General features: G+C 39.8%; 2 protein-coding genes and 1 non-coding gene across 20 annotated transcripts in view; all 3 read right to left on the bottom strand.

Annotated features, from left to right (window-relative positions):
• Positions 1 to 14,622, bottom strand: part of LUC7L2 (LUC7 like 2, pre-mRNA splicing factor) — a 57,538-nt gene extending 42,916 nt beyond the window's left edge. For 2 of the 18 annotated variants that reach the window (XM_067747164.1, XM_067747172.1), the window contains exons 1-4: positions 6,579 to 10,909; positions 4,046 to 4,122; positions 1,254 to 1,324; positions 178 to 251 (exon numbers count right to left, since the gene is read on the bottom strand). In XM_067747164.1, coding sequence (XP_067603265.1) covers positions 178 to 251; positions 1,254 to 1,324; positions 4,046 to 4,122; positions 6,579 to 6,585 — 229 coding nt within the window. In that variant the 5' untranslated portion in view covers positions 6,586 to 10,909. Of the gene's footprint in view, positions 1 to 173; positions 10,910 to 10,952; positions 11,118 to 11,145; positions 11,230 to 12,189; positions 12,282 to 14,165 lie in introns of those variants that run through there. The other 16 variants (XM_067747161.1, XR_010945646.1, XM_067747162.1 and 13 more) reach the window with 16 other exon arrangements.
• An 8,260-nt stretch (positions 14,623 to 22,882) lies between these two features.
• FMC1 (formation of mitochondrial complex V assembly factor 1 homolog) lies at positions 22,883 to 26,595 on the bottom strand. The gene is made up of 2 exons (XM_067747179.1): positions 26,351 to 26,595; positions 22,883 to 23,177 (listed from the first exon to the last, which is right to left on the bottom strand). Exons 1-2 carry the CDS (start codon positions 26,486 to 26,488, stop codon positions 22,974 to 22,976), a joined length of 342 nt encoding a protein of 113 aa, XP_067603280.1. The 5' UTR covers positions 26,489 to 26,595; the 3' UTR covers positions 22,883 to 22,973.
• A 525-nt stretch (positions 26,596 to 27,120) lies between these two features.
• TRNAR-CCU (transfer RNA arginine (anticodon CCU)) lies at positions 27,121 to 27,193 on the bottom strand. The gene has a single exon. It is a non-coding gene; the product is annotated as a tRNA-Arg (tRNA).
• Between the last annotated feature and the right edge of the window lie 3 nt (positions 27,194 to 27,196).

Here is a 27,196-nt window from a genome sequence, read left to right as displayed (position 1 = left end):
TACTGCAGATGAGGAAACTGCGGCCCCAAGAGGTTAAGTGACTTGCAGCAGACCCACTAGGAGAATTTCTACTGGTATACAATGTTCCCTACTTGACACTAAGCACTGATTTATATTTTAATTATTTACATTAATTGAAAAACATAAAAAGTAATCTTGCAAACATTGCATACACACTGCGAATCCCCACTGAACCCCAGACGCCATTTCTTCCACTATTTTGTTCCAGCTGAAGTGTCTCCCTTTTGCTGCTGGGAGGAGTTAGAGAGGGTAGAATAACGTGTTTAAGAGCGTACAAACCTGGAAGAAGGACTTACACACCAGTCAAACAAAGGCATACTGCCTAAATGAAATGTTAACTTTAATGCCTCCAAAGGTCCCACACCTCCAAGTTTTATGTAGTCTGTGCTATATATGGCCAAACCGGGTACATTTAAATTCATTCTGTCTTCATTTAACATAATACACCTCCTAAGCAACAGAAGCACCCAACCTAATCAAATATGCCTATCTACTCAAAACTTTAAAGAATCTAAGAAAAAGAAAGGTAACTATATTAACAAAATATAGATGTTAGTTACATTTTTTTTGCTTAGAATCTCTTTGGGGGGTGGGGGGACTCTTAAGGACATTTCCTCTAAGTAAAATGATAAGCCCTAGGAAATGAACGTGTTTTATTTTTAGCCCTAAACTGATATTGTCATTGATGAATGAAAACCTACTGGTGAATTACTGAAGCGAGAACTGTTGGTACCAAAATAGACTTTAAACACCACTGAACTAAAAACTTTCATCTAGGAAGTGATTCAATTATCTAAATTAATTTGTTTTTCACATGTGAATAACAAAAAAGGTTAAAACTTTACCCCTTTCACATGGTCTTATTTTGAAGAGCTTAACTCAAAGTCAACTAAATACTATCATTTTTAGGCGGGGTAAGATTTTGTTCAAATTGTTTTAATTTGGTTAAAAAGACTTAAAGAACATATTCATTTACAACCAGGTTTATAAAATTTTAAGAATAGTAATTTATAGCTAAAATGATAGCTTCAGAGCAGTTCAACAATAGGTTTTCTAGAGGCTAGTCTCTAGTTAAAGTAGGTTATTTTTGACACCACAATTTGGAATAATTAATTTAGTGTTCACGCCTGCTACTATAATAAAGGTTATTTTGATGGTCCTTTTTTCCTTTTAAACACAACTGCTTTTGTTCCACATTCATTAACACATCTGAAAAGTTAGTGATAACTCACGGCTCGGCGAATGCGGGGCCTTTCTGACACTCCCTTGCAGACTGAAGTAGGCAGGCATAGATACATTGAACCTTTACAAATAAAACAAGGGGCCAGATTGTTCAGTCTGTATAGAATAGACTCTGCCAGCAATTTCAATATAGCATCTAGAAGTACATGTTGACTGTAAAGATTCTTGTATATGAAAACAAAAGTGAACAAAATCAGGGTTTTTTGTTTTGTTTTGTTTTGTTCTAAAATATTGACTTAACAAGTGTAACCCTAGAGAAGAATATGACTGATCACAGGTAAAAGTCCAAGGCTGGAGCTCTGTAAAGTGGTCCTTGGGCAAACTGGGGTTTTGAAAAATGTTTTTTTATGAAGTATATTTCATCAAGACTTTGGTGAGGGCCTTAAGCTCATGTCAGAATGGTACTCTGATGAGCTCACACCAGAATGGCAATGCTTTATTAGAGGCTTTTTGCTTTCTCGCATGTACCCAAATTATGCTAAGAAATTTAAAGATAATACAAATTTTTGAAGAAAAAAAAACTTACGTATCTAGAAGTCTCCCTGCTACAAGTTTCTAAGTTTTTCAGTAATGCAACAGCAGTATTGTTTCAGTGCTTTGTCAAACTAATGGCTCAAGAATATGACAAGCCAGGCCTTCGACTAAAATCAAGATTCTCTGAAGTTTTACTAGTCAAACATTTCCTCTGAAATCACGACATAAATCTAATATTAAGACATATGTGCCTTGAAGACACTGCTATCAGATAAAATGAGAACAATTCCAAATATGAATTAAGCAAAATCATCCCTGAGGACCTTTAAGTGTCAGTTTCTATAAATGCCAAAAAGTATTTTTAAATAACTCCTCACTACATACGAATGGTTGCTCTATAAACATTTGATAACTGCAGCAAACACAATAAATACAGCTATCAAATATCAGCCTGTACAGGACAGAAATCTTTGTAACAATGAAATAATAAAATTCCTAATAATTTGAGATACAGAAATACCCTGAGAGGTACTAGCAACTGAATATGTTTACTGATATTTTTTAAATTTTACTTGAGAGACTTTAAGGTTAACATTTTAAAATAATTTGACTATATTACCATACAGTATTTAATAAATGTATTTTATTTGGGCTTAAGCCATGAAAGTATAATCTGGCTAAACCAACAAAGAATTTTAAAATAAAAATACTAGTAATATAAACTGTCAATATATCTGGCCCAAACCATGTTTTTCAAAAGAAACTAGGTAAAACAGCACCCACTAAAAAACAAAGGAGGGGGGAGAGGGAAACTATAATTAATAAGGAACAAATATGAACCAAATCTCCTTATAATACAAGGAATTACTTTATTAATTCAATGTACTTTATCTTTGGGTTTTCTGGGTATATATTCATTATAAAAATAACCTAAGTTAAAAGAACAATTGCTCTGTTACACTAATATTGGATCCAAATAATAGAATCAAGCCCAATACTGAACATATCCTCTGTGCTAGGCAATGGGATTACAAAGAGGCATTTAAGACAAGCTCTCTACCCTCAAGGAGCCCCTCATTTTCCTAGAGAAACAGGATATTTAAATGCAGTAACAAGTAATACAAAAGGAAGCATGATCCAAGTGCCAGATGAATGTTTGTAATGGATGAAATACTACCAAATAGTAGTACTTCAGGAATTCTAAGACTAGAATGACCACCAAGGACTGAAGAGTTTAGAGAAGGCTTCATGCAATGAGTAGAAGCCATTATTTGAAGGAAAGACAGGACTTAGACCAAAGGAAAGGGGAAAGAAGAGCATTCCAAACTGGCGGTAATACCTTTGACAAAGCTTATAGAGGCAGGAAGGTTTGGGAAACAATAAGTAAGTCGTATCTGGCTTTGGCAAATGGCTTCATGTAGGGGAATAGCAAAGCTGGGGCAAGAATAATATTTTTAGGGTAAAATCTGATTTAATTTTTTCTGCACCCAGATTTTAAATGTGTAAACAAAGAAAAAAGTTTAAAAATAATGGGGCGGAGGTTAGACCAAGTTATTTGAGTTCACAACAACAAAATGCCCTCTCCATAAAAACATGGCAGGCTCTCTTCTCTGTGACCTCCATAATACTAAATAATTAGGCTTTGTACATAACTATAATGATGAGATTTGAGATTAAAAACTTGATTTAGAACTTTGAAAGGAAAAGTGTTCTTCATCTGAATGGAAGCATCAAAATTTCTATTAATGTTTTTTCTACCAAGCAACTACCTTCAGAGTAACAACTCTCTTAACCTCTGTTGTTCAACCTCTTCATGAGTTTCATGAATCATAACCTATATTTGAGAACACCTGAGTCATAGGTATACAATAAAAACTAGAATAAATATTATTCCTCTCAAGGTCTTTCAGTCACGTTAACAGAGTATGAGGTGCTACTGAGGCAGTTTTACTCAGGGAATATGGACAGCCCACTCTAAAAAGAAGGCTTCTGTCCAAACTACTCAAATATTGCTATTCTCAAAATCTCCTTCAATCTGTAGGGAGGGAAAGATAAACCCACTGTAAATCCCAACACTGCCATTTTATGGTCCTGCCCTTTCTGAAACAGACTTAAACTGTAGTAGCAACACTTAAAAATCTTAGCCTAGATGGTATCTGACATCATTTTACATGGTGCATGCTATTTTCCCAATATCCACCCCCTCCCTTCCAGCGCCAACCACCCTCTCCCACCCATACAAACAATAAATCAAATCAACTTTCATAGATTTAGGTGCTATTTTAAAAACATCAAAATTTTACTTTACCCATTCTCTCCGATGCTCCCTGTATTTTTTTAAGCTGTGAGTGGATGACCATGCTATGTGATCAACAACTGTGAAGGCTAAGCAAAAGTGAACTGAGTTTAGTATTGTAATTTCAAAAGAACCTTAAACTTTGTAATATTTGACATATATAATGGTATGCAGAATCCTTATTTTACCGCATTTTATCAGGCATTAATGGCAAGCAATTTATAAAAACAACTAGTATTTCTTTTGTACAGAATCAGCTAAGAGCTTAGCTTAGAGAAAACAGAGAAGAGAAAACTCAACAGCACACAAAGCAAATGGAAGCATCCTAGTTTATAAATGGGGCCAGAAGAGGAAAAGCTCTCCCACATTCTCCAATGTGACAACCAAAGCCCTCCCCACAGGCATACTTGTTAGGGGCCACGTGTCACTGTTGGCTTGGGACAGGGCAGGCACATTCCCTCTGAAATAAATTCCATGCCCTCTCAGTGAAAGGAAAGCCAGAGCTAGAAAGAGAGGTGAATAAGCCTAAAGCTTCTCATTTCCCTGTGCCCTCCAATCTTCAAATGTTCCACCTTCTTATTACCTACAACATAAGCTAGGACTCCACATAATAATGTGGGAACTATATAAAGACCAATTTCTAGTCTAGTAACAGAGCAGGAAGAGACCTGTCCTGTACAGAAAACACATGTCTTCATATGGACAAGTAAACCCCTATGTCTTCACGTGGAACCAAGATAAAAGCTACTGCTTCACTGTAACTATTATAGCAAAGAACAAATTCGATCATTTTTACACACTCCTCCAATAGTCTCACCAAATCCACTAACATCTCCCACCTACCTTTGTTGTTCCTTTAGAATTTAGCCTAAAGCTCACCTATAAGAACCCTTTTATAGTAACCTTAAAAGAAAAAACTCTTATTACTCCATGTTACCTTGTTAATAAATACAGTTTAATTCATTGTATATTTATATAGTACAAAGTATAGGGTTTATTTTATGAAAAGATTCACTACCATGTCTTAACATTATATGATTACTGATGCTCTGGAAACATTTAATAGGACTCGATACATGTCAAACTTTTCAGGAATACATTTATTACAAAAGGAAAGAAAAAATACTCAGCCAAAGATGGCAGCGGGAAAAACTAATTAAGGCATTCTCCCTTCCAAATGTAATATCAAGTCATTCTTTCTAACAGAACTTATAAAATCATACTGAGTATTAGTAGAGGCTTTCCTTTCCCCCAGAAAATGCAAAAAATAAGGGTACTGAAAGGTCATCCCTCTTAATTCTTTCATATGGTCCTACAGGTTTATCATTACAAATAGGTACCAATATCACCCCCACCATAATCACCATGACAAGCCCGACATTTTAAAAATGCAATGCCCACTGCAGAAGAAATTTCCAAAACAAGTTCATTCTTGCTGAATATGACCAAAGATTAATAATGCTAAAATAATTTTTTAAATCTATCAGCCTACTTGTCTATGAAAATCCATATAAAAAAATAATAAGGAATGAGACTGGGAAACAGCCTTGGTAACAGGACGAAAAGCTCAGGGTCTTTAAGAGCTAACAGAATGGTGAAGGAAATGTGCAGAAAGAAATACTGAAGTAGCTACATTCCAAGGGCTCTATTCCACCCCTGCCACAACCCTATCTTCCCTCATTATACAAGCACAGAATCTTGGTCACTGGCAGGGCTCAACGCCATCACATTTCTTCCAGGGGGATATATGCTTTAGGAGATCAACATATTCCTCCTCTTAGATTTAAGACACACATTAGAAAAGCCTGAATAAACAGTTACCCACAAATTTAGTCCTAAAAGTGGATTATATACATTTGTTTTATGGTATATGTCATAAAGGGAAGTCAGTCATTAAAAAGTTGCAGCCTGCTAAATTTCATATTTTGATACTTACTTGCAGAACTGCAATTCTGATACAATAATACTCCTACTCTGGATATCTGGTGCCTTCTATCATCCAGAACTTTTTATACACAAAATTAGAAGTAACGAAAGCTCTCTCTGGCTATGAGGAAATAGCTGAAAAGAACCAAAGAAAAAGTAATTGGCTGATTTGTCTATTAGAGACAAGTTCTCCATAGTTGGTGATAGCTATAAACGCTAAGCAGAGCCTCCCCAAATCTAAAACTAATGAAGAAATAAAAAGGAAAAATAAATAAGAATATCAAAGGACAGAGGCAACAGACAACTCAATGATAAAGGAAGTTAAAATGAAAAACAGAGATTACCATGAAGGAGACTGAGCCTTACAACTATTGAAACAACAGAGCAGGAAAACTGGAAAACCGTGACATAGTCACAAGAATTGCCTTTGGGGGAAAGGACTGAAACTGTGAAGGAGAACATGAGCGACTTCATTTGTAACACTTTACTTAATGAACAAATAACACTTGTTCTCCTATAGGTGTTTGGTGGTCTTTTATGTTTTTTAAAACTTTTTTCAAAATTAGACACCTATATGCAATCAGTATCACAGAATTTATCACTTAAAAATAAACGTAACTGTTCATGTGCAATCTTCACGCCCTACTGGACTTTCAGTCCCTCGAGAATTAGAGTCCTATGTCACTACTTTATTGCAGAGTCAAACGACAACAGAAGCAAGTACGTCCATAATCTCTAAGAAAAAGAAAGCAAGAAAAAAAGTGAAGCAACTCAACAACCTAGGGATATTCAGGTTCTAGTCCTATCAATTACTACACCCTAAAACACATCGGCCAGTATCAGAACACCATGTCTGGGGAAGTATTCCCTCTAATACTATGAGGCAAATTAAATCATTTGATTTATTTTCATACCAGAATTTCTCAAAATTCTAAAATCTGAGGTGAATCAACTGTTTTTCTAGTAAGCATGCCTTGCTGGTTCCGGTCCATAATGCAGAATCACAGCACTTCCCCCCAGTTTCTAGTCCAGGGGTTTTCTTTGATAATCAGCTTTTCTCACAGCCAGCACCTTTCACAATCCCACTGTGGAAGAAGTTGGTGAAATCCTGCAGAATTGCTGACCACCATGGACCAAAACATTAATGGAAAGGTAAGATGAAGCTAAATACGTAATTTCATCCCAGAAGTCTAGATGGACCTCTCTGGGGACTTCTATATCTCTCCATCTCATGGGTGTGTATTTCTGTCTATTTCTAAGGAAAAGTCATTTCTACCCAGTGGCTTAGGTATATACAGTTCAAGCAGCTTTCCTTCCATATGAGCAACTAATACAGTATTTCCTAAAGTACAGGATTTGGACAAAAAATAATTTTAGATGTTATATGATTTCACCAACATGACATTTTAAACACCACTCAATCACTAGTGATTATTTATCATGATTAAGGCAAGAAAAAAGTTTCCACTTGGTGCTTAGTACGTACTTAATACAGCTAATGAGTTCTAATTTTTAGCATAGGGTAAGTGACAACAGACTCTAGTTATCTCATAACACCATGTTGTTTTCATTGTATTTATTTTTCTGGTGACATAAACTTTCATTTTAAAATTAGCTTAAATTTTCAGAAAGTGAGTTGACATAAAAAATTAAACAAAAAGAAAACAGGGTAAAAAATAGTACAGGTGATATATGTGATTTACATTTGGGAAACATTTATCCACAACAGAGTTTCTCAAACTTTTAATGTGCATCAGAGTCACATGAAAGGCTTCTTAAAACACAAATTGCTGGCCCCCATCCCCAGAACTTCTGATTTGGTAGACCTGGGGTGGTACGTCCAAGAATATGTGTTTCTAACAAGTTTCCAGGCGATGCTAAGGTTGATGATCTGGGCACCACATTTTTGATAAACACTGATCTAGAACAATGGTCAAAAAGCTTTTTCTTAAAGGGCCAGATAGCAAATATTTTAAGCTTACCAGCTATATATCTCTGTTGCAACTACCCAACTCTGCTGTTGTAAGGCAAAGCAGCTACAGACAATATATACACAAATGGGCATGATTGTGTTCCAACAAAACTTTATTTACAAAAAGCAGGTGGGCCATAGTGCCAACCCTGATCTAAAACACACCCTCAAGTAACTGAAAAGTGTATATGGTATATCATAGTAGTAGGACAGAATATAGAAGCAGCTGAACAGCAAGGTGTATATATACTGTAGATACTATCCAATAAATATCCAACCTATTCTACTGAAAAGCAAAGCTTTGGAGAGTTTAACTCTGAAAGAGAAAACTGATGTCGGCAGAAACCTGAGGTCTCAAGAAAATAAAAACAATTTACCATGCATTCAGGAGACATAACAAAAGATTCAGCAAGGGCAGCTGGTTAAATTCTTTTCATGTTGAATCACAGAGGTCAACATCATTGCACATGGTTCACAACTAAATTAGAACATAAGGATCAGTATCTAGTAAGAGTATTTTAAGAAAAAAGTTTTGAAGACTCCTTTCTCTAGGCCATGTTAAATAGAAAAATATAACATTTATTCAGCTGATTGAGTTACATGTTACTTTCTAATGGCTTTGACTTCTCAGTCATAAGTTACTCAGTTAAAACAAAAACACTAAGCTGTAGCCAATTTCAGAGTTTTTACAAACTACTTTTCTCTCTATCCTCAGTAATCTTACAAAACTGATTAACTGATCTATTTTGGCCTTGCCTTCTAATTTCTATCCCAGCAGCTGCTAGTGTATGAGATCTTAAACTGAAAAGGAACAGAATGACTTTTTTGCAGGTGCTGAATCCATAAGATTCCTGTCATAAACTTACCCTCCCTCCCACTCCCTCATTCTTTCTCCCCAAAATGTTCTAACTTTCCTCATCTTCACAGTCTACAACTTCTCAGTAGACTGACTATTAAGTTGGGTATACAATCAATTATGTGTCCTCAATGAATATACTAACATTTCAAGCACCTTTCTGGAATTCCATTCTTGAGGAGTACCTGCTTCATTTATCTAGTCTTGGCCACACTTACTGTTTTAAGCCCTCTGCCTATCTTTGCAACCCCAAACTTGCCTGAACCATTAGGGACATCAAGCTTTAATGTTGATATGAACCACCTGGTACTGAAACCCTCACCAAACCTCACCCCCATCCATGAACCTACTTGCCCTTGACTTCTTGCTACCCATCTTGAACATGTAGCTCACTACCATTTATCCTTATATGACATCTAACCCAAACCAAATCAAAGTATTTACTTGCTGCTTATAAAGCTTATGGACTGACAGACAAAATGATTTTTCTTTGCTTTTATTTTTTTACCCGAAGCAAAAGAAATGTCTTAGAAGCATAGATTTACTTGAGGAGAGCTAAACAACTGTAGAGAATCCAAGAACAATGCAGAGTTGTCAGAGGTGATATTATTATCACCTGGGCTGTTCTGTAGACAAATAGCTTTCAGAGTTCAAAGTGAGTTAAAGTTTTTTTAAATGGATTCACTATGTGGGTGTTAACAGAGTTTTCAGTGTTTTGGTATGCCTGGACTTCCGATAAAATCAAATATTTACTAAAACTCTGTTTAAGTTTACCTTTAACTACTTAACCTTATGTTTGCTAAAATTTCTTATAATTTTAAAGAATTTACAAGCTCTAGAGTTAGATATAGCCCATAATTATTTAAAAAAATGTATATTTGCACATTAAAGGCTATGCCTCCTTCACTTAAAATGAACAATCCAAGTGGAATAGAAGAATGACTTACAACTGACCAAGAAATAAATATGATTCATTATGTTAATGAGAGAAAAAGAAAAGAAAATGCTCTCAGTGTTGATGACAAGTCAAGGAACACAGATTACAGTAAAGATGATTTTAAGAAAAAAATCCACTGAAGAAAACGCTACTTCAATCGTTGATTCAATAATTTATTTTGCAGAAAGCCAGCGAGGTCATACTGTCCTATAGGTTCAACAGTTACATATCACTAAACTAGGTACTAGGTACAAGTAAATGATTTTCTGAACTGTATTTTCCTAGGTATCTCCTAGGATGCATATCCTTTTAATTTTACATCCCATAAACTACAACTACCATATATATACGTGATCAGCAAAAATATTAAATTATGACTAATGTACTCTATTAACTGAGCAAGAACATCATATGGTCAGAAGGATTACCATCAAAAACAGCTAAAATTATCTGAAAGCTTCAACTTCCCCTAACCATTCCCTAACCATAACGGACAACTAACTATGCTATAAAATTCTAATCTATAATCTGAATTCCATTAGTCTACTGGTTGTTTTTGAGGGCAGATTCCATTTCTGGCCTGGTGTAACCTTTTACGAGATGGTCTCTATTCCCATTTAAGGGTTATAAGCAATTAAGAGGTATTTAATCCCCAAAACTACCTTCTGTAACTTCTTTAGTTGCTAAACTTAGGATATAATCTAAATTCACACCCTCAATTTTGTTTAATTCCTATCCCTGGAACCTTGCAAGGCCTTTCTGGGGTCAGGGCCAGAGACTTCTCATAACTAAACTGCACTTGTTGGCAGAAGGGCTTTAGCTAAGGGACATCCTTCCAATTAAACCAACCCAACAAAAGTAACTACAGTCTGTGTGAGGACACTAGGTTCCTCCAACCATCACACAGACAATTCAGCTGAACTGCTGCTTGACTTCTCCTGTGCTGCTCCTCCCTGCTTTCAAATGGAGTATGTTCGGGGAAGACAACTTGCCCCTCTCCCTTCTATTAATGCTAACAACTAAAACAAAGGTAATTATAAAATTTAATGTATCTTAAACTTCAGACAAAATAAGATACTAATTTATACCTAGTTACGGTTCCTCCCTTTTAAAAAACTTAAAATATACTTATTTTTCAACATTTTTGAGGATAACATAGGAAATTACTTGGCTTCTCATTTAACAAATTATAGATTTAACTTGAGGCAAAAAAGGTTAAGTGACTTACCCAAAGTTACAATTAGAGGTACAGCTGGGGCTAGAAACCAGGTCTCCTGAGTCTCAGCCCAGTGCTCTTTTCCTTAGCCCATGATGCCTTATCAGAAAAATCCAAATACAGTCAGACCCCCAGTTACATGGGTATGAGTTACACTGATTCACATATACAAACTTTATATAGTGTGACCAATGTTTCAACTCACGCGGTACCCTGCTTCCATTTATGCAGTATGCCAGGCATCGGCACGATTTTCAGTGGCACACAGGCGGTTGCCACCACCAGGGCCCTAGGCAAAATTGCAAAGAAGGCAAAGTTTGTCTTTGGCCCTCCCACCTCCCTTATGCATTCCTCTCCCACCTCCTGGTCATCCCCCTGCCCAGCCTCCCAGCACCATCATGCTGCCCTCTGGTTGTCCAAAGCCTCCCACTTCCACCACTCACCCAGGACTGTCCTTTCTGGGAGTGCCCAGGGATCCAAAATTACCTCTCCATTTCACTACTAAAACTCCTATTTCTGAGAATTTCAGTAAAGTTTAGGTAATCTACATGATTAACCGATTTAAGTAATTCAAAGTAAGTTACATTTAACAGACTTAAATCTCCAAGGAGTTTAAAAAGAAACTAATTAAAAATTCTAATTTGGGGGAGGGGAAGAGGAAATAAATCTTTCATTAGGGGGGCAAAGAAGGTAAAAGAGAAAGTACTCTCGGCCTCCTGTGCCACTTCAGATTCCCTCACAGACAGGACACTAAGAGTTGAGGGGGTGGTTACTGCCACCCTGACAAAATGAGTGGTTGCTTTATAGTCAGTCTCTGGGATTCAAAAAAAAAAAAAAAAATTGGACACAGCTGCTTTGAATACCCTCCTACCTACCTTTTCCATCTCTCTCCCACCTCTTGGATCCCCATTTCCACCTCTTAGTACCAAAGGCACCCAACAGCATTCCCTGTAAGCTGTTCCTGTGTCCAATACAAAGCTTCCCATTATATGGTTTCAAATTACATGAGTTATTCAGGAAGGTATCCACGTCCCCCTATCCCTGGATAACTTCAAGTTGACTGTATGCTAAAAAAAAAAAGTCCTAATTATTTAAAGGTCCTGAATCATAAGATGAAGTATGTAAACTCATTAACTATCTGGTAAGAAGGAAAAGAATACTCTGATTCTTGTCTTATATACATAAAATAACTAATTTGGGTATCTAAAAAAAATTCAGTTCTTTTCCTTGAAAGTAGTATGTTTCTTACTTCTGGCCCAACACAGCAGTGAAAATCCAGTCATTTCAGCTAAATAATATCGTGGACTTGTAAACATGGGTTCATTGGTAAATCCTCTTAGTCTGGAGGCAAAAAAAAGAAAAAAAAAAAATCCAGTAACAGACACATAAAAATAAATTTATTTGTATACAAAGCAGAGTGGATTTTTAAGAAACCCAAGTGTCTGCTAATTACACAAATAGAAAAAATATATATATGTACGTATATGTGTGTATGTGTGTGTATATATATATATATATACGTATATGCATACATATACACACACACACATTTTAATTCAGCTTTGCAATATTAGATTGGCTGCCTATTTTGGAAATTTATCAGGTGATAGTAGTTACTCTGATCCAACTACCCTCCCAGTAAAATTAGGAAATTCAATCCATGCAGAAGGTACCCAAAACGGTACCCATCTAGGATTAAAAGGATCATGTAAAGTATGTCTTAAATGAAATGATTTCTATAATTTTACTACAAAGATTATTCTGTTAGGTAAGATTCTGGATTAAGTCCCTTCTCAATACCATATGTTATAAAAAACCATTCTTATCTAAAAGTGAAAAATGGTAACTGATAAGTTTCTCCAGTGGCATTTTTAATTAACGTTAACTTTCAAGGCTTTACTACACAAATGAAATTCATTTCCTTCCCAATCCTGCCTCCTCTCTACACAACCACAAATAGGTTTGCGATCTACACCTATTTTTCTATACGTTCTAGGAAGATACGTTCCAAATGTGGGTATTTATTACAACTGAACTAGGAACACTGAAAAACCATGCAAAGTATACACTGCTAAAACATTTGAATTCGATAAAATGTTTTACGCACATATTTTGCTGCAAAGCATTCAAGGAAATTATAATAGCGACTGCTAAAAAGTTGAGTGTGCCTTTTCTCTTACATCAAACAATTTAAATAACTTGTCAAAAAAAAGCATTTCTTTAATGGCTAAGAAACTATTTGCCTGAACAAGCAACATACAAAAATGAGCAAGTATTGGCTTTGTCTTTAAGAGAAAAAGTAGTGAACTAGACCCTTCCTCCATATTAGCATGGATTTGAGTCGAATATCAAAGAGTACATTACTAATTATCACCACCAAAAAAGCATCAGCATTTCATCTTATCTAGAAATTCTCTATGACAAAAAGCTATCCAGGCATTAGTGGTTTTCTATACAAGCTCTAACCTAAGCGCCTAAAAGGATCGTTGTTTCCCCTCAATTCTACTTCACTGGGCACCACATTTTCAAAATGGTTCTATTCGGGGCACAAGCAAGGTTTGTCAATATTTACTGAACAAAGCCTCTATTAAATTGTCTAACAAAATGGAGGTCTCTCGGAAAAAAACAGGCCGTAACATCCTTCTTTTCACAAAATGGGCCAAACACACCCGCTTCAAGAAACCATGGTTTGGGTCAGATTTTCCCATAAGAATGGTTGTTTCATCCCTGGGACTGGATTCCTAGTAAAGGTTTTCTCCGGACCCAGGTAAGGGGGTGGTTGATGGGGGCCAGTTCTCCCTGGATACTCTGGAAGGCGGCGACGAGGACTGATCCCAAAGCTCTGGGTTAAGGAATTAGTTCAGGGGGCGGAGGCTTTAGCGGTCCGCAGGTACCTAATCAGCGACAAAACAGGCCGCCCGCCTACGCAAAAGAGACGTGGGCTCTCCCGTCCCAGCCAAGTCAACACTCAAGGCTCAAACTCTCCTTTCGGCCTCCAGGCCCCGCCTGACCCCATTGGCAGCAGTTCCCGCCAATCCGCTCGGTCGCCGCCCCCCAGGCCCGCCTGCCCAGCCCTGATTGGATGGGACGGGAGCCGGGACCTCGTGTTACCAATCTAGGAGCCCCTTACTCAGCCACACACACAAGCCCAGGTGCGCCCGCGGAGACCCTTCCCTCGCCTTCCCCATCCCTTCCCCCACCCCCAGGGCACTGGCAGAGACTTACCGTCCCGGGAGGTGCCCATCAACTGGTCCAGCATCGCGCGCATCTGGGCCTGCGCCGACATGGCGGCGGCGTAGCGAGCGGACGGACGGGGGTGGGGCGCAGACCGGGCCCTCTCGGGCGGGGGGACAAGGGGAAGGGGTGGGGGAAGGTGAGACGCTGTCTCGGTTGCCGCCGCTGCCTCGAGGCGTGCGGAAAAGAGAGCTGGAGGGGTTGCAGGAGAGTCCGGGCTGCGCTCCTCACGACGACGCGTACGTGGAAGGCAGCAGCCCCCGAAAGCGACCCTCGTTCCCTCACTCTCCGTCGGGTTCCTGGGACAGAAGCAATACCGGCTAACCAAGCTCTCGTCTCCAACACTGCCACCCGCCAGAAGACGTCAACCCCCCCTTCAAGCTCTGACGCCGCTCGCCGCCACCGTCGCCGCGACGTGAGCGCGCACGCTCCTCGCGCTTAGTCGTTTCCCGCGGGGGCTCCACCAACTAGCGTCCAACTGTATTTGCTCCGCCCGCCCCGTGCGGGAGGGGTTCCACCCTAACGGCTCTCGGGCGCGTGCACGCGGGCCTCTCCCGCCCCAGCCCTACAGATCTCGCGAGACTCTGGTGCCTCAACGGACCCTAGAGCCGGATCCGCCCCGGGCGCGAAAACGCTCCAGGCTGCTGGTCTGCTAGGGCAGCGTTGCACGCTGTGCTGGCTAACCAGCCCAAGCTAGCTAGTGTGCCAGAGGGTTAGCCCGAGTCTAAAGTAAGTAGAGACCATACCCGTCCTTTCGACGGAGGTTAGCAGTCTTAGGAGCTAATCCGGGCGTATTCCTGACGAATATTCATTGACCGATTAACTCGTTTTCAAGGGCCCACCTGAAAATCGTGTAGCCTCGACTCCTTTCTCACTGCTGCCCGACCCTCTACAGAAGGAGCCCTGGATATCTGACAGCTGGGTCATCTTCCTTAATCTATGCAAGGAGGCTTTAAGCACCCCCAACTGGAATAAATCAGGTTCAGGAAATAACGCCTGAAATTACTGCACTACGAAACAGGCCACCTACCCCATTCGGATTTGTCATCGTTACTTATATATATAGCAGGAAGCTGTTAGTCTAAATTAGAAGCTATAAAAGTTAAGCAGTATTCTAACAAAGGAAAGGAGGTCATCTTGTAGAGAATTTTTTTCCTGCTTGAGAGCTAAATTTGAAGGATAAGGCCTTTTCAGTGTATCAGCAGCCCTGACAACAGAAAAGCAAGCCTGTGGGTTCTTAGCTTGCCATCACCCTGCATTCCAGATGTAGGTCGACCGATTACTAACTGTGGGGACATGCAGCGATTTATTTCTTAATCTCATGTCTAATGAAGATACATACCTTATAGCACTGTTGTGAGGACTAAATGAGCTAGCAGAAAATCCTAGCCCAGAGCCTTGCCCTGAGGTTTTAACTTTTTTTTTGTAAAATATTAATTCCTTAAGATGAGACATAGGTACTTTGCAAGGAAATAATGGTAAACTTTTTTGTTTCATTAAGATTTTATATACATTGTCTTGGAACTTATAATTTAATATCAACATCAGTAAAAAATTTACGTAAAATAACAATCATAGTACCAAGATCCTTTTTTTCTTTTTGGCTGCACTGCGCTGTTTGAGGGATCTTAGTTCCCTGGCCAGGGATGGCACCTGTGCCCTGCCAGTGAAAGCACCGAGTCCTAACCACTGGACCACCAGGGAATTCCCCCAAGATCCCTTTAAATGCATACTGGGCCAACAAAAATCTTAGAATCATCCTAGTGTTTAGTAACTGACCAGATAGTTTCCCACCAGTTATTCAGAGAACTGAAAATTCAAACAACTCCAATACTTGGAATATCATCCTTTGAAAACTACTTACAATAAAAGAAAAATTTACAAATTAATATGTCTGAGAGGAATGCCCTATTACATATACAATACCCTTAGGAGGAAAATACACTAAAATGTTGAAATGTTATGTGTCAGTGAAGAGATTTTAGTTCTTGTCCCTCTCTTACTTTCTACCTTTCTGGTTGCTTACATTTTAGATGTATCTCTTATTTTAAAACAACCGTTTTTTTTTTCAATAGTCTGATATTCACTGTCTTTTAATTGAAGCATTTAATCATTCATATTCATGTAATTACACATGTGCTTGAGTTTAAAGCTCTTATTTTGTCTATTTGTCTCACCTGTTTTATGTTTAATTTTCTCTCCTTTCTTGTCTGCCTTTTAATCATTTCATTTTTTCCCCTTCTAGTAGTTTGAAAATTTTAGTCTGTTTTTATTCTTTTAGCAGTTACCCTAGAAGTTATAAGGGGCGTTTTTAATGTATCAAAGTCTTTACACTTCCCCCAGAGAGATAATACAGAGAACCTAGAAAACTAACTCCATTTAACCTCTTCCCAAGATACATGCTCTTGTTAAGCATGTGTTTTAGTTCTTTACTGTTTTGTTTTTTTGGCCGCACCCCGCAGCTTGTGGGATCTTAGTTCCCCAACTACGGATGGAACTCAGGCCCACGGCAGTGAAAGTGCAGAGTCCTAACCATTGGACCGCCAGGGAATTCCCAGTTCTTTATGTTTTTTAAAACCAAGTTTCATATAATCGATGTTTGTTTATTTACCACTCTGCTTTCTTTCTGGAATCTCTGCCTTTCCATCTGGGGTCATTTCCCTTGTGTCTGATGTTTAAACTTTAGAACAGGAGTCAGCAATATACAATTGACCCATCAAATCCAGCCCATTGCCAATTTTTGTGAATAGTTTCATTGGAATACCACCAGGCTTACTGATTTGTTATTGTCTGTGGTTTTTTTGCGCTACAACAGCAAAGTTGAGTGGTTGTGACAGATACCATACCCTATGGCCTGCAAGACTAAAATATTTACTATCTAGCTTTTTAGGGAAGTTTGCCTACCCTGCCTCAGGGTTTGCTTTAGTGTTGGCCTGCTGGTAAGGAACTCTTCCATTGTTGTTGATCTGAAAAGACCTTTATTTTGCCTTTCTCAATTCTAGATGGATATTCTAGGTTGGAAGTTATTTTCTTTCAGCACATAGATTCTATCATTCTGCAGCCTTCGTTGCTCCTGGGAAGTCAGTTCTCAGTCTGTCACTCCTTTGAAGACAGCTGGCTGCTTTCAAATTTTGTTCTTTTTGCCTGTGGTTTTCTGCAACTTACTATGATGTATCTGGGTGTGGATTTATTTTTATTTATTCTGCTTGAGATTCACTGAGCTTTTAGAATCTGTGAACTGACATCTATCAATTCCAGGAAATTTTTAGCTATTCTCAAATACTGTCATTCATCAACTTCTGGACCTCCAAATAAAGTTTTCACTGTTTCCTCTATGTCTCTTTACTCTCTTCACATTTTCCACCTTGTCTTGCCAAGCTACCTTCTTGATGCTTTTTTCCTGACAAATTTATGGTTCACACTAATCTCCCTTCCAGTGTGTCTAGTCTGTTGTTAAACCCATCCATTAAATTCTTTAGTTTTTCAGTTCTAGAATTTGTATTTGGTTTTTCAAATCTAAGTCATTTTTTATAGTTTCTGGTTCCTTGATGAAATTCCCAAGGTTGGCTGTTCTTTGACCCTAGTGATCATAATTGTTTTGTAATCTGAGTTTGCTAATTATAATATCTGATGTTTTCTGTGTTTCTGTTTCTGTTGTCTATTTCCTGGTTTTCACTTATGGGGTCTTGTTTTCTTCTGTGTCTAGTTATCTTTGTGTGCTGAACATGTATATGAAAAACTATGTGTAGGCATAATATAAGCCCTAAGTAGGGCTTAATGCTATCTTTCTCCAGAGAGGATTTTTATTTTTCTCTGATAGTAACTTGAAGTACTTGTCAAGGATCACCGTGATACAAATTCAATGCTTTAATTTCCCTTGGCACCAAAATGGCAAAAATATGGTCTGAAAGCCTGGCAAGGGCTTTTTTAATTTCCAGTTCAAACTTGAGGGTGAACTCCAGGGTCCTAGTTTAAAGTGAGTGTGAGCCCACCTTGGTGGGCCCTGGACTTTGTCTTTTGCCTCACTAGCCCTATAATCCCACCAAAAATACAGGTCAGTTTCAATACTGAAGCTATTGCTACTAAACTGGCAAATGCCCTGAAGCCAAAAATGTGCCTTTGTGTGCTGCACTTACTTTTCTTGGTTCTTGTGTTCTAAGATTTGGCCTAGTATTTCCCTACTTATCTTAATAGCTCTTTAATGATTTTAAGAATTAAAAAAAAAATTTCATCCACGTTTTTTAGCTGTCTTCAACAGAAGGGTTAATCCAAATTACCTAGACTATCATTAACAGAAGTTTGTTCTCTTTGTTTGTAAACTTTTTTTAATTTTTAAAATTTAGTAACTCTTATCTGAAAAAACAAAAACCTCTGTGAATATGTCTTTGTGTACATTCTAGCAATGATATCCATTCCTTCAGGAATAAGGTCTCATAAGGAAACAGGAACTTATAAGAACAGTATATACTCTTAATCTATACATGCTAGAAACTAGGTAATTAAAAATTAGAATAGGTACAAGTAGCATACCTTTTGCTAGCCATCCAGAGCAGACAACTCTGCATTTTACTGTAATTTATAAACTAATATAGTAAATAAATAAAGGCTATATAGTAAAATTTAATACTGCAATTATCGTTGGGGCATGAGTACATACCTAACATCAAATTTTATAAACATGGTTCCTGTTAATTTAAATGTAGATTAAAAAATTCAAATTCTGGGGGACTTCCCTTATGGTCCTGTGGTTAGGACTCCACACTTCCACTGCAGCGGGCGTGGGTTTGAGCCCTGGTCGGGGAACTAACATCCCGCAAGCCACACGCAGCAGAATGTTGAAAGAAAGCCGTGGCTCCTAGAACCAAATTTCGGTATGGCTAGACTGTCAAATGTAAGGGGAGTAGAGATGTGGCTCAAGATATTTGGCAAGGGCCAGATCCTGCAGGCCCTTGTTAAAGTTTAACTTGAAGGGTTGTAAGCTGGAGAGAGACAAGATCAGATCTGTACATAGTGGAATATGGATTGATTGAAGAGCACAATTTGGATTTAACGAGAGCAATTAGGGAGGGCAGTGGTTCAGAGAAGAGATGCAGGAGATAAGAGGTCTGCGCTAGGGTAGCAGCAATAGCGAGTCAAGATTCTTAGGAGGTAAAATCTAATTTAGCGATTAGTTAGCTGAGGATGTGAAGAAAAGGAAGCAGTCTCGAATAACTCAGATTTCTAAGTGGCTAAGTGAGAATGTCAATGAACTAACAGGGAACACCAGGGATTTTATGGGGGAAGAAGGAGTTTCCATTTTAGATGCACTGAATTTTCTTTTTTTTCTTTTTTTTTTTAATGGTACGCGGGCCTCCCACCGCTGCGGCCCCCCCGCCACGGAGCACAGGCTCCAGACGCGCAGGCCCAGCCGCTCCGCGGCACGCGGGACCCTCCCGGACCGGGGCACGAACCCGCGCCCCCCGCATCGGCAGGCAGACTCCCAACCACTGCGCCACCAGGGAAGCCCGATGCACTGAATTTGAGATGCCTTTGAGTCACCTAAGTGGTGGTGTCTTGCCGCTGGACGGGTCTATAGTTTGGCAGGGGGGGCTGGACTGGAGTTAGCCTGTTGATGATAATTAAAGCCTTGGAATGTAGGTGATCACCCAGGGAAAGCATGTAGAGTGTGAGATAAGGACCTAGGTCTGAACATGAGGAACACCAACATATAAGCGATACACAGAAGAGGAAACTGAAGACAAATGGCTACAATGAAAGAAGAAAGCAGAGAATGTATCATGAAAGCCAAGAGAAAAGGAAGGAAAGGTTAACAGTGGCAAATACTCCCTACAAGTCAGCAAGAGAAGGAATGATCCATTGGGTTTAGTGGCATGAAGGTCATTTGTAAATTTGCAAGGCAGTTCTAATAGAGGGCGAAAAACCAGACTGCAGTGGATTAAGAATGAATGGTCATGGGCTTCCCTGGTGGCGCAGTGGTTGAGAGTCCGCCTGCCGATGCAGGGGACACGGGTTCATGCCCCAGTCCGGGAAGATCCCACATGCCGCGGAGCGGCTGGGTCCGTGAGCCATGGCCGCTGAGCCTGCGCGTCCGGAGCCTGTGCTCCGCAACTGGAGAGGCCCCGGAGAGGCCGCGGCAGTGAGAGGCCCGCGTACAAAAAAAAAAAAACAAACAATAAATGGTCATGAAAAATGCAGAAAATGGGTACATGAAACAACATGGATTATTAACCTCAAAATCTGTACGCTGAGCAAAAGAAGCCAACTCAAAAGAGTAAATACTATATGACTGCATTTGGAGGAAATACTTGAACAGGCCAAACTAATCTATGATTACAGCAAGCAGGTCAGTGGTTGCCTAGGACTAGGTGTGCGGAAGGGGGGTTGTCTGCAAATGGGCACAAGGGAAATTTTGGGGTGCAATGAAAATGTTCTATAGCTTTATTGGTGTGGTTATTACACAGATGCATTCATTTGTCATTATTCATTCACCTGTATATTTATTATATGTACATTATACCTCAATATAAGTTTAAAAAATGTGGGGACTTCCCTGGCAGTCAGAAGAGACAGCAAAGGAATGTGATAAAGCATATACCACATCAAAAACTACAGTGAGTTAACACAGTGCCAAAACCTCAGGAGTCCCTACTTTTAGGACATTCCCAGTATAGAAAGTTTATCACTAATACAGTCAATTCCGTCTATTTCTAACATTGAGTTCACCTAATTCTGGATGGTAAGACCATTGATAGGAGGTCCAGGTTATTATATAAGGACAGAAATGGCCTGAGCAAATCATTTAAACCATGGGAAATAAGTTGTCTGTATTTCAGGAGACTGGTGGCAATAGGGCTTAGAGGAAGGGTTCATGATGAAAGAATAAGGGTGCGGTGGTTTAAGAAGAAAACAAGTTTTTCTTTTTTGTCAGGCACTTATGTACTGTGCAAATGTTTTATGTAAACATTAGTCTCACTTATTACAACCACCTTGTTGGCATTCTCATTCTACAGAAGAGGGAACAAGCTCAGGACAACTAACCTACCCAAGATCACACAGCTGGTAAATGATAAAGATGGGATTAAAGCCTAGGTCTATATGACTGCAAGCCCGTAAGTATTTCTTACCCTTTTCGGCAGTTCTGCCTCAAATCTCTTTCTTTAAAAACGTTATGGGAATTCCCTGGCAGTCCAGTGGCTAGGACTCAGCGCTTTCACTGCTGTGGCCTGGGTTCAGTCCCTATTCGGGGAACTAAGATCCCACAAGCTGCTCGGCTCGGCCAGAAAAAAAGTTATTTGTTATATACACAATATTTTAACTAAAGGAATCAAAACATCAATCTATCCTAATCCTTTTGCTTTCTTCATCTTAGCAAAGTAAAACATCTTCAGATAACAATATACCCATGTCCATGAAATAACATAGGGGGAAATAGTATGTTAAACATTTTTATTTTTTTGATCAGTTCAATTGAACAAATGCTTGTTTTGACCTCTTAATACTATTATTCTAATGTTAATCTCTTAGAAGAGATGATGTTTTGAAGTGCTTGGAGTATTTTTGTTCAGATTTTTCTCCTAGTGAGTAGAACTGAGCCTTGCATTCAAAACACTGACTGAATAATTGTCTATGTAAGTCACTGTGGAAGACGCTTTATAGACTACAAAAATGAATGAGACAGCATCCTTACTCTAAAGGAGCTGACAGTCCAGGGAAAAAGAGATTATACGTCTACAATTATAATACCAGAAGAAACTGACATATACCACAAAGGGGGCACAGATAAAGAACTATTGGTAGTTCACAGAGAATTTTTATTTGTGGAATTTAGGGCTTTAGAGGCAAGGGGACCACTTATGAGTCTAGTTTAATAGTTCAGCCAAAAGATTTCCAGTGCTTCAACTAGGACAGAGACAGTGATGCTAACAGTTCTTGCAAAAGCAGAACTTACTGACTGGATCTGGAGAGTGAAGAGAAAGAGAAATACAGAATGAAGCCCAAGTTCTTGACTTGGTCAGCCAAGTGCATTATGGAGCCCTTCACCCTGAGACAGAATTCAGAAGGAAGAGCAATTTGACATGGAAGGTAGACGGCAGAAGCGGAGCGGTCAGTGTGCTCATTCCATTGCCCTCTCCCTGGCCTTCCTGCAGCCTGCAGATGAGTGGTGGCCATGTTCTTATACCTAAGGGTCAACTCTGTCAGGCTTGGGAGATAACAGCCCCCCACTGTCTTGTTGACCTTAATTCAACCCACATCTTTATAAATATCCCTTCATTAACTCTCCTCAGTAACCCTGTATGAGTGTGCCATCTGTTTCCTACCAGGACCTTAACATCATATTTGTGTACTTAGATAAAAGGTATATATGTATAATTGTTTGTTTATGCATAGGAAACATCTAGAAACATGCCCACCAAACTGTTAGTAATCGTTACCACCTGGTAATGGGGTTGGGAGAGGGGAGGGAGGGACAAGGGAAAAGGTAAGAGGGCTTTATTTTATGTCTGTACCATTTGAATTCCTTAATAGGCTGTATTACTTTTTAAATTAAAAAGAAAACTAAAGAGTTTTAAAAGTAAATCAAGAACATCAAGCAGCCTAGTGTAGGAACTTCAGAAAATTCACTGAGAGTAAAGATGAAACCTCCCTAAGAAAACCTCAGTCAAAAAATTTCAGAGAAATTCAGTCAACAAAATTTCAGAGAAAACCCCTAAACTTTAAAAAAAATTTAATGATAAATACATATTGATAGAAATTATTAAATTCTTGTATGAAGGCAGCATCCAAGGAATCTCTCCATTTTCATGGCTCCCAGCCCTTCCCTCCAGGCTGTGGGGGCAACTTGAGACCCACTAAGCCAGCCGACTCCTCCACTGAGCGCTCACCCTTGCAATGAAATTCCTGGTGAAGGGCCACATGTTCTCGGATGCTGCGCAGAAGGCAGAGATAGGTGGCAGCTTGGAAATGAAGCTCATGCTGGGCTCTGCACAACTTCTCACTGGTGACCTGGAGAAGTAGCAAGGTCAGATATTCTATTAACAGCCCAGCTGCAGATACAGGTCCACAGAGAAAGTTTCATTAAACAAGCATTCTCTAGAATGAAAGTAAATGCAGAGGACATACAAACATGTGTTTGTGTATACTTAATAACATATATAAAGGCACTCTGTACATATATAGGGGCACTCTGTAACTGTTGATGATTAGGAAAGCTGGCACCTGTTAATCAAAGAGGAATTTTACAAAGAGTTTCACTGAAGCATTTCATCATGTCCTCAAATTTTAATACTGGAAAAAAGTTTATCTCTTGGTTCAACACCCTCATTTAACGAATGAGGGAACTAAAGCCCAGAGAGGCTCTATGGTTGGTTAATGGCAGAGATGGGGAATATAGTCAGGTCACTGATCATTAACGTCACCTAAGGAATAAAATACAGAACTTTCTCCCCTTCAAACAAATGAAGGGCTGCTTTATTTTATGTGACTGTGGACTTCGGTTAATATGGCATATGCCTTTCATTTCAATGAAAATTAAAAACTTATTTTTCTGAAAAATAGCTTTGTCCTCACCATTAACAAAATGAAGGTTTTATAAATAAAAGTAATATGCATATGTTCATACTACTTAATTATACTCGCTCTCACAATTTACTTATTCATCTGAAAAATCTGTATTCTGATGACCTTTAGAAGCTGGAAATGTCATATCCATTCCAAAGTGACTACAAACTTTGTTTTTTCTTCATCATAATTAACTTCCAGATTAAATTAGTACACAGACTTTACTTGACTAGTTTTATGTTCTGAGGCTGTGAGAAAGGGGCAGGAAAGGTAAGACAAAGATGTGTGCATAGCCTCAAATGACTTAAGGAGCCCTGTTCAAGTGTGGATTAATCTTTGGGCACCACTGCCTACATGTCTCTCTTTGACCTTTCTTTACTTGAATATCTAGGTTTGGAATCTGAAAACTAGAATGTGTGCTTTAAGATTTGCAGATCACATATATGAAAATGGCACCTATAAGCTGCTCAAAAATAAAATTCATCTGCTTTAATCAATTTAACTTTTTATAATTAAAAATTTATGAGTGACCAACACTAATGTCAAGCATCAACAAAGGGTAACATTCATTTCTATTATATAAGTCTAAATTGATAGAATTTGAAACAGGAATTCTATGTTAGTATAGGACAGAACGTAACTGATCTTGATTCAGCCTGAGTCAGAGGAGTCAGGAGAGAAGCATCAGCAATATTACATAGTAAATGAACCACAAGAGACCAAGAGATCTAATGAAATAGAAAATTGTATTTTCTCTATGGAGAAAGGGGAGATCCCTCCCTAACTGAATCCCTTCAGCCTAGGGAGAGGAGAGAGAAAATGGGCATAGATTATTGAGTTAGCTCTGAGCCAGCAGGAAATAGAACCCTTCCCCATATCCTCATATGCATTTCACAGAGTGGTGTTTCTGGAATTTTTAGCATGAATTTCAGGTGTATTTCCAAGGAATTTCAGAGCCATTACCAAGGCCTTCTCAAGGGCAATAATGTTGCCTCCATTAGGTACAACTATAATCATGTCACCTTAAAAATCTTAAGAGTGACTTCCCATTACATTTCCAATAAAGTTTAAATTGCTGCCTACCACCTACCTCATCTTCCTCCACGTCATCCACCACACCCTAAACCTTAGCAGCTCTCACCTGTCAGTTCCTCCACCTCTGGGCTTTCAGTTATGCACCTTCTTTACTTGGACCTCATCTTCCCCAACCCCCATTTACTTGCTAACTCGAATTTATTCTTCAAGTCCCTGGTTAATGAATTTCCTCCTGAAAGCCTACCCCGTCTGTATGCCAGGACCCCTGTTGTCTATTTACTCCCTTAGCACTTGTTTATTCTAAGTCCTTGGTTATATGGCTCCTCGGGTGGATTGTAAGCTTCTTAAAAGACAGCACCCATGTGGCTCTTATTCGTCGTTGTTAGCCAAGTTCCTAACAGTCCCTAATATTGTGACCTTTTAAAAATTAGTTGAGGGCTTCCCTGGTGGCGCAGTGGTTGAGAATCCGCCTGCTGATGGAGGGGCTACGGGTTCTTGCCCCGGTCCCGGAAGATCCCACATGCCGCGGAGCGGCTGGGCCCGTGAGCCATGGCCGCTGGGCCTGCGCGTCCAGGGCCTGTGCTCCGCGGCGGGAAGGGCCACAGCAGTGAGAGGCCCGCATACCGCAAAAAAAAAAATAAAAAAATTAGTTGAAGTTTAGTTCTAACATTTTGCATTCTAACTTCCATGGTTCAGAAAATCAAGAGTTAGGATGACGGTTCTCCCCTTTCCCACACTGCTCAAAAGACGCTAAGTTTCCTTTGCTAAAGCCCAAGCTGACTCTCCAATTTATATTTCTGAGAAAGGCTGCAACGTCTTTCCAAGCCAGATCAGGAACTCTAGAGTCAGCAATTAAATGGAAGACTCTTATTTGGGAACCGAGTAACCTAGAGCCTAGCTGTTCCTATACATGTGCTTGTACAGGTCAACTGTCCCCGAGCCTCAGTTGCCCCTTTTGAAGAAAGAAACTATCTTCCATCCGATCTTGCCTAAGGGGTAGAAGGAGTGCGGATTTCACAAAGGGATTTTCCAAGAATGACGGCCTCCCATATGTACATATTTATCTACTACAGGCGGAAAAACTGTTGTCTGGTCACATATCGCGTTAATGTTGTAACTCACAGTACCACCTCATTAGAGGTTTCTAGTTCAGCTCTGCAAGGCACCATTCCCCGAAGCGGCGTAGTCCTGCTTTTCAAGAAGCGCCCAATATTTCCTCTCTGCATCAAAAACCGGTTCACAGAATAGCTCTCCTCCGGGAAGGAGAGTGTTGGGTAGATGCTGTGGCCTGGGACTCTACACTCTCCACCAAGGACATCTTTTTTCTTGTCCCTCTCTATTTCCGCCATTTCACTTCCTTCTCACTTTCCCCTCCACACAGGCCAAAGACAGCCAATGAAATCCTCAGGGACGGCTCCACCCCAGGATGACTTTGCCTTCCCGCCGGTCCTCGATCTGTTTGGAGGGAACCAGAGCCTCAGAAATGAGGGCTAAGGCCAGGCGCGCTCCACCCTGCCCAGACCCGACTCTCCCTCCCTTCCCGGGAAAGGGACGCTGGAGCCCCCGGACACGGGCTTCCGTACCCGATGTGCACGGAAAGCCTTCACGAGGTACCGATAGGCCGGGGTGTGGCGATAGGGTCGGCCTGTGGCCGCGTTCAAGTAGCGCAACTCTCGGAGAAGGCCTCGCCAAGTACGCAGCGGTGACCCCAAGGCCGCCATTTTCCCGTCGTCCGAGCTTGGCGCGGGACGGCGCCCTACTCCCCTCTTACTCCCTCACCACCCCCTTGCTCAGCCGCTTAATGGTACGGTCGGAACCAGACTGCCGGCTTCCCCTATCGACTGCAGGACAGTGGAATGTCTCACTTCCCTTCTTTGCGGAGCGTTATTAATCGAACACCGAGCGGCGTCCTAAGGTGTTAAGACAAAAGCAAACGAAAGCCGAGTGTTACTGAAGAGCCTGAAGACAGGCCGGGCAAGGGGAAAGAAGGTCCTAGTTCCCTTCCTGACTGCGTCATTTCAGACGCCATTCGGTGACAGACCATTGACTGAAGAAAATGAGGGCACGTCGGAAGTGGGTGTCAATTTGAAATAGAAAACTTTGAGAAGATTTTATGTCTAGAGGGGATGTCAAAATTCAACGTACTGACTTAGCAGAAATCTTAATGGGGTTACGGCTCAGAAGAAGGGAATGGGAGTATGTTGATTCTCGCAAACTGTAGCCTCACACCTAGAAAAACCACGCATACATTTTCCATCTTTAAAGAGTAAAATTAAGTTAGTATTTTTCGCTATAATTGTTTAAGAAGGAGGAAAGGTAAAAAGTTTTATTATTTTAAAGGCAAAAGTATAGTCACCCCAGATGGGACTCGAACCCACAATCCCTGGCTTAGGAGGCCAATGCCTTATCCATTAGGCCACTGGGGCTTC

The sequence above is a fragment of the Pseudorca crassidens genome, chromosome 8, assembly GCF_039906515.1.
Source record: "Pseudorca crassidens isolate mPseCra1 chromosome 8, mPseCra1.hap1, whole genome shotgun sequence".
Classification (NCBI taxonomy): domain Eukaryota; kingdom Metazoa; phylum Chordata; class Mammalia; order Artiodactyla; family Delphinidae; genus Pseudorca; species Pseudorca crassidens.
This window is presented reverse-complemented; position numbering and strand designations above follow the sequence as displayed.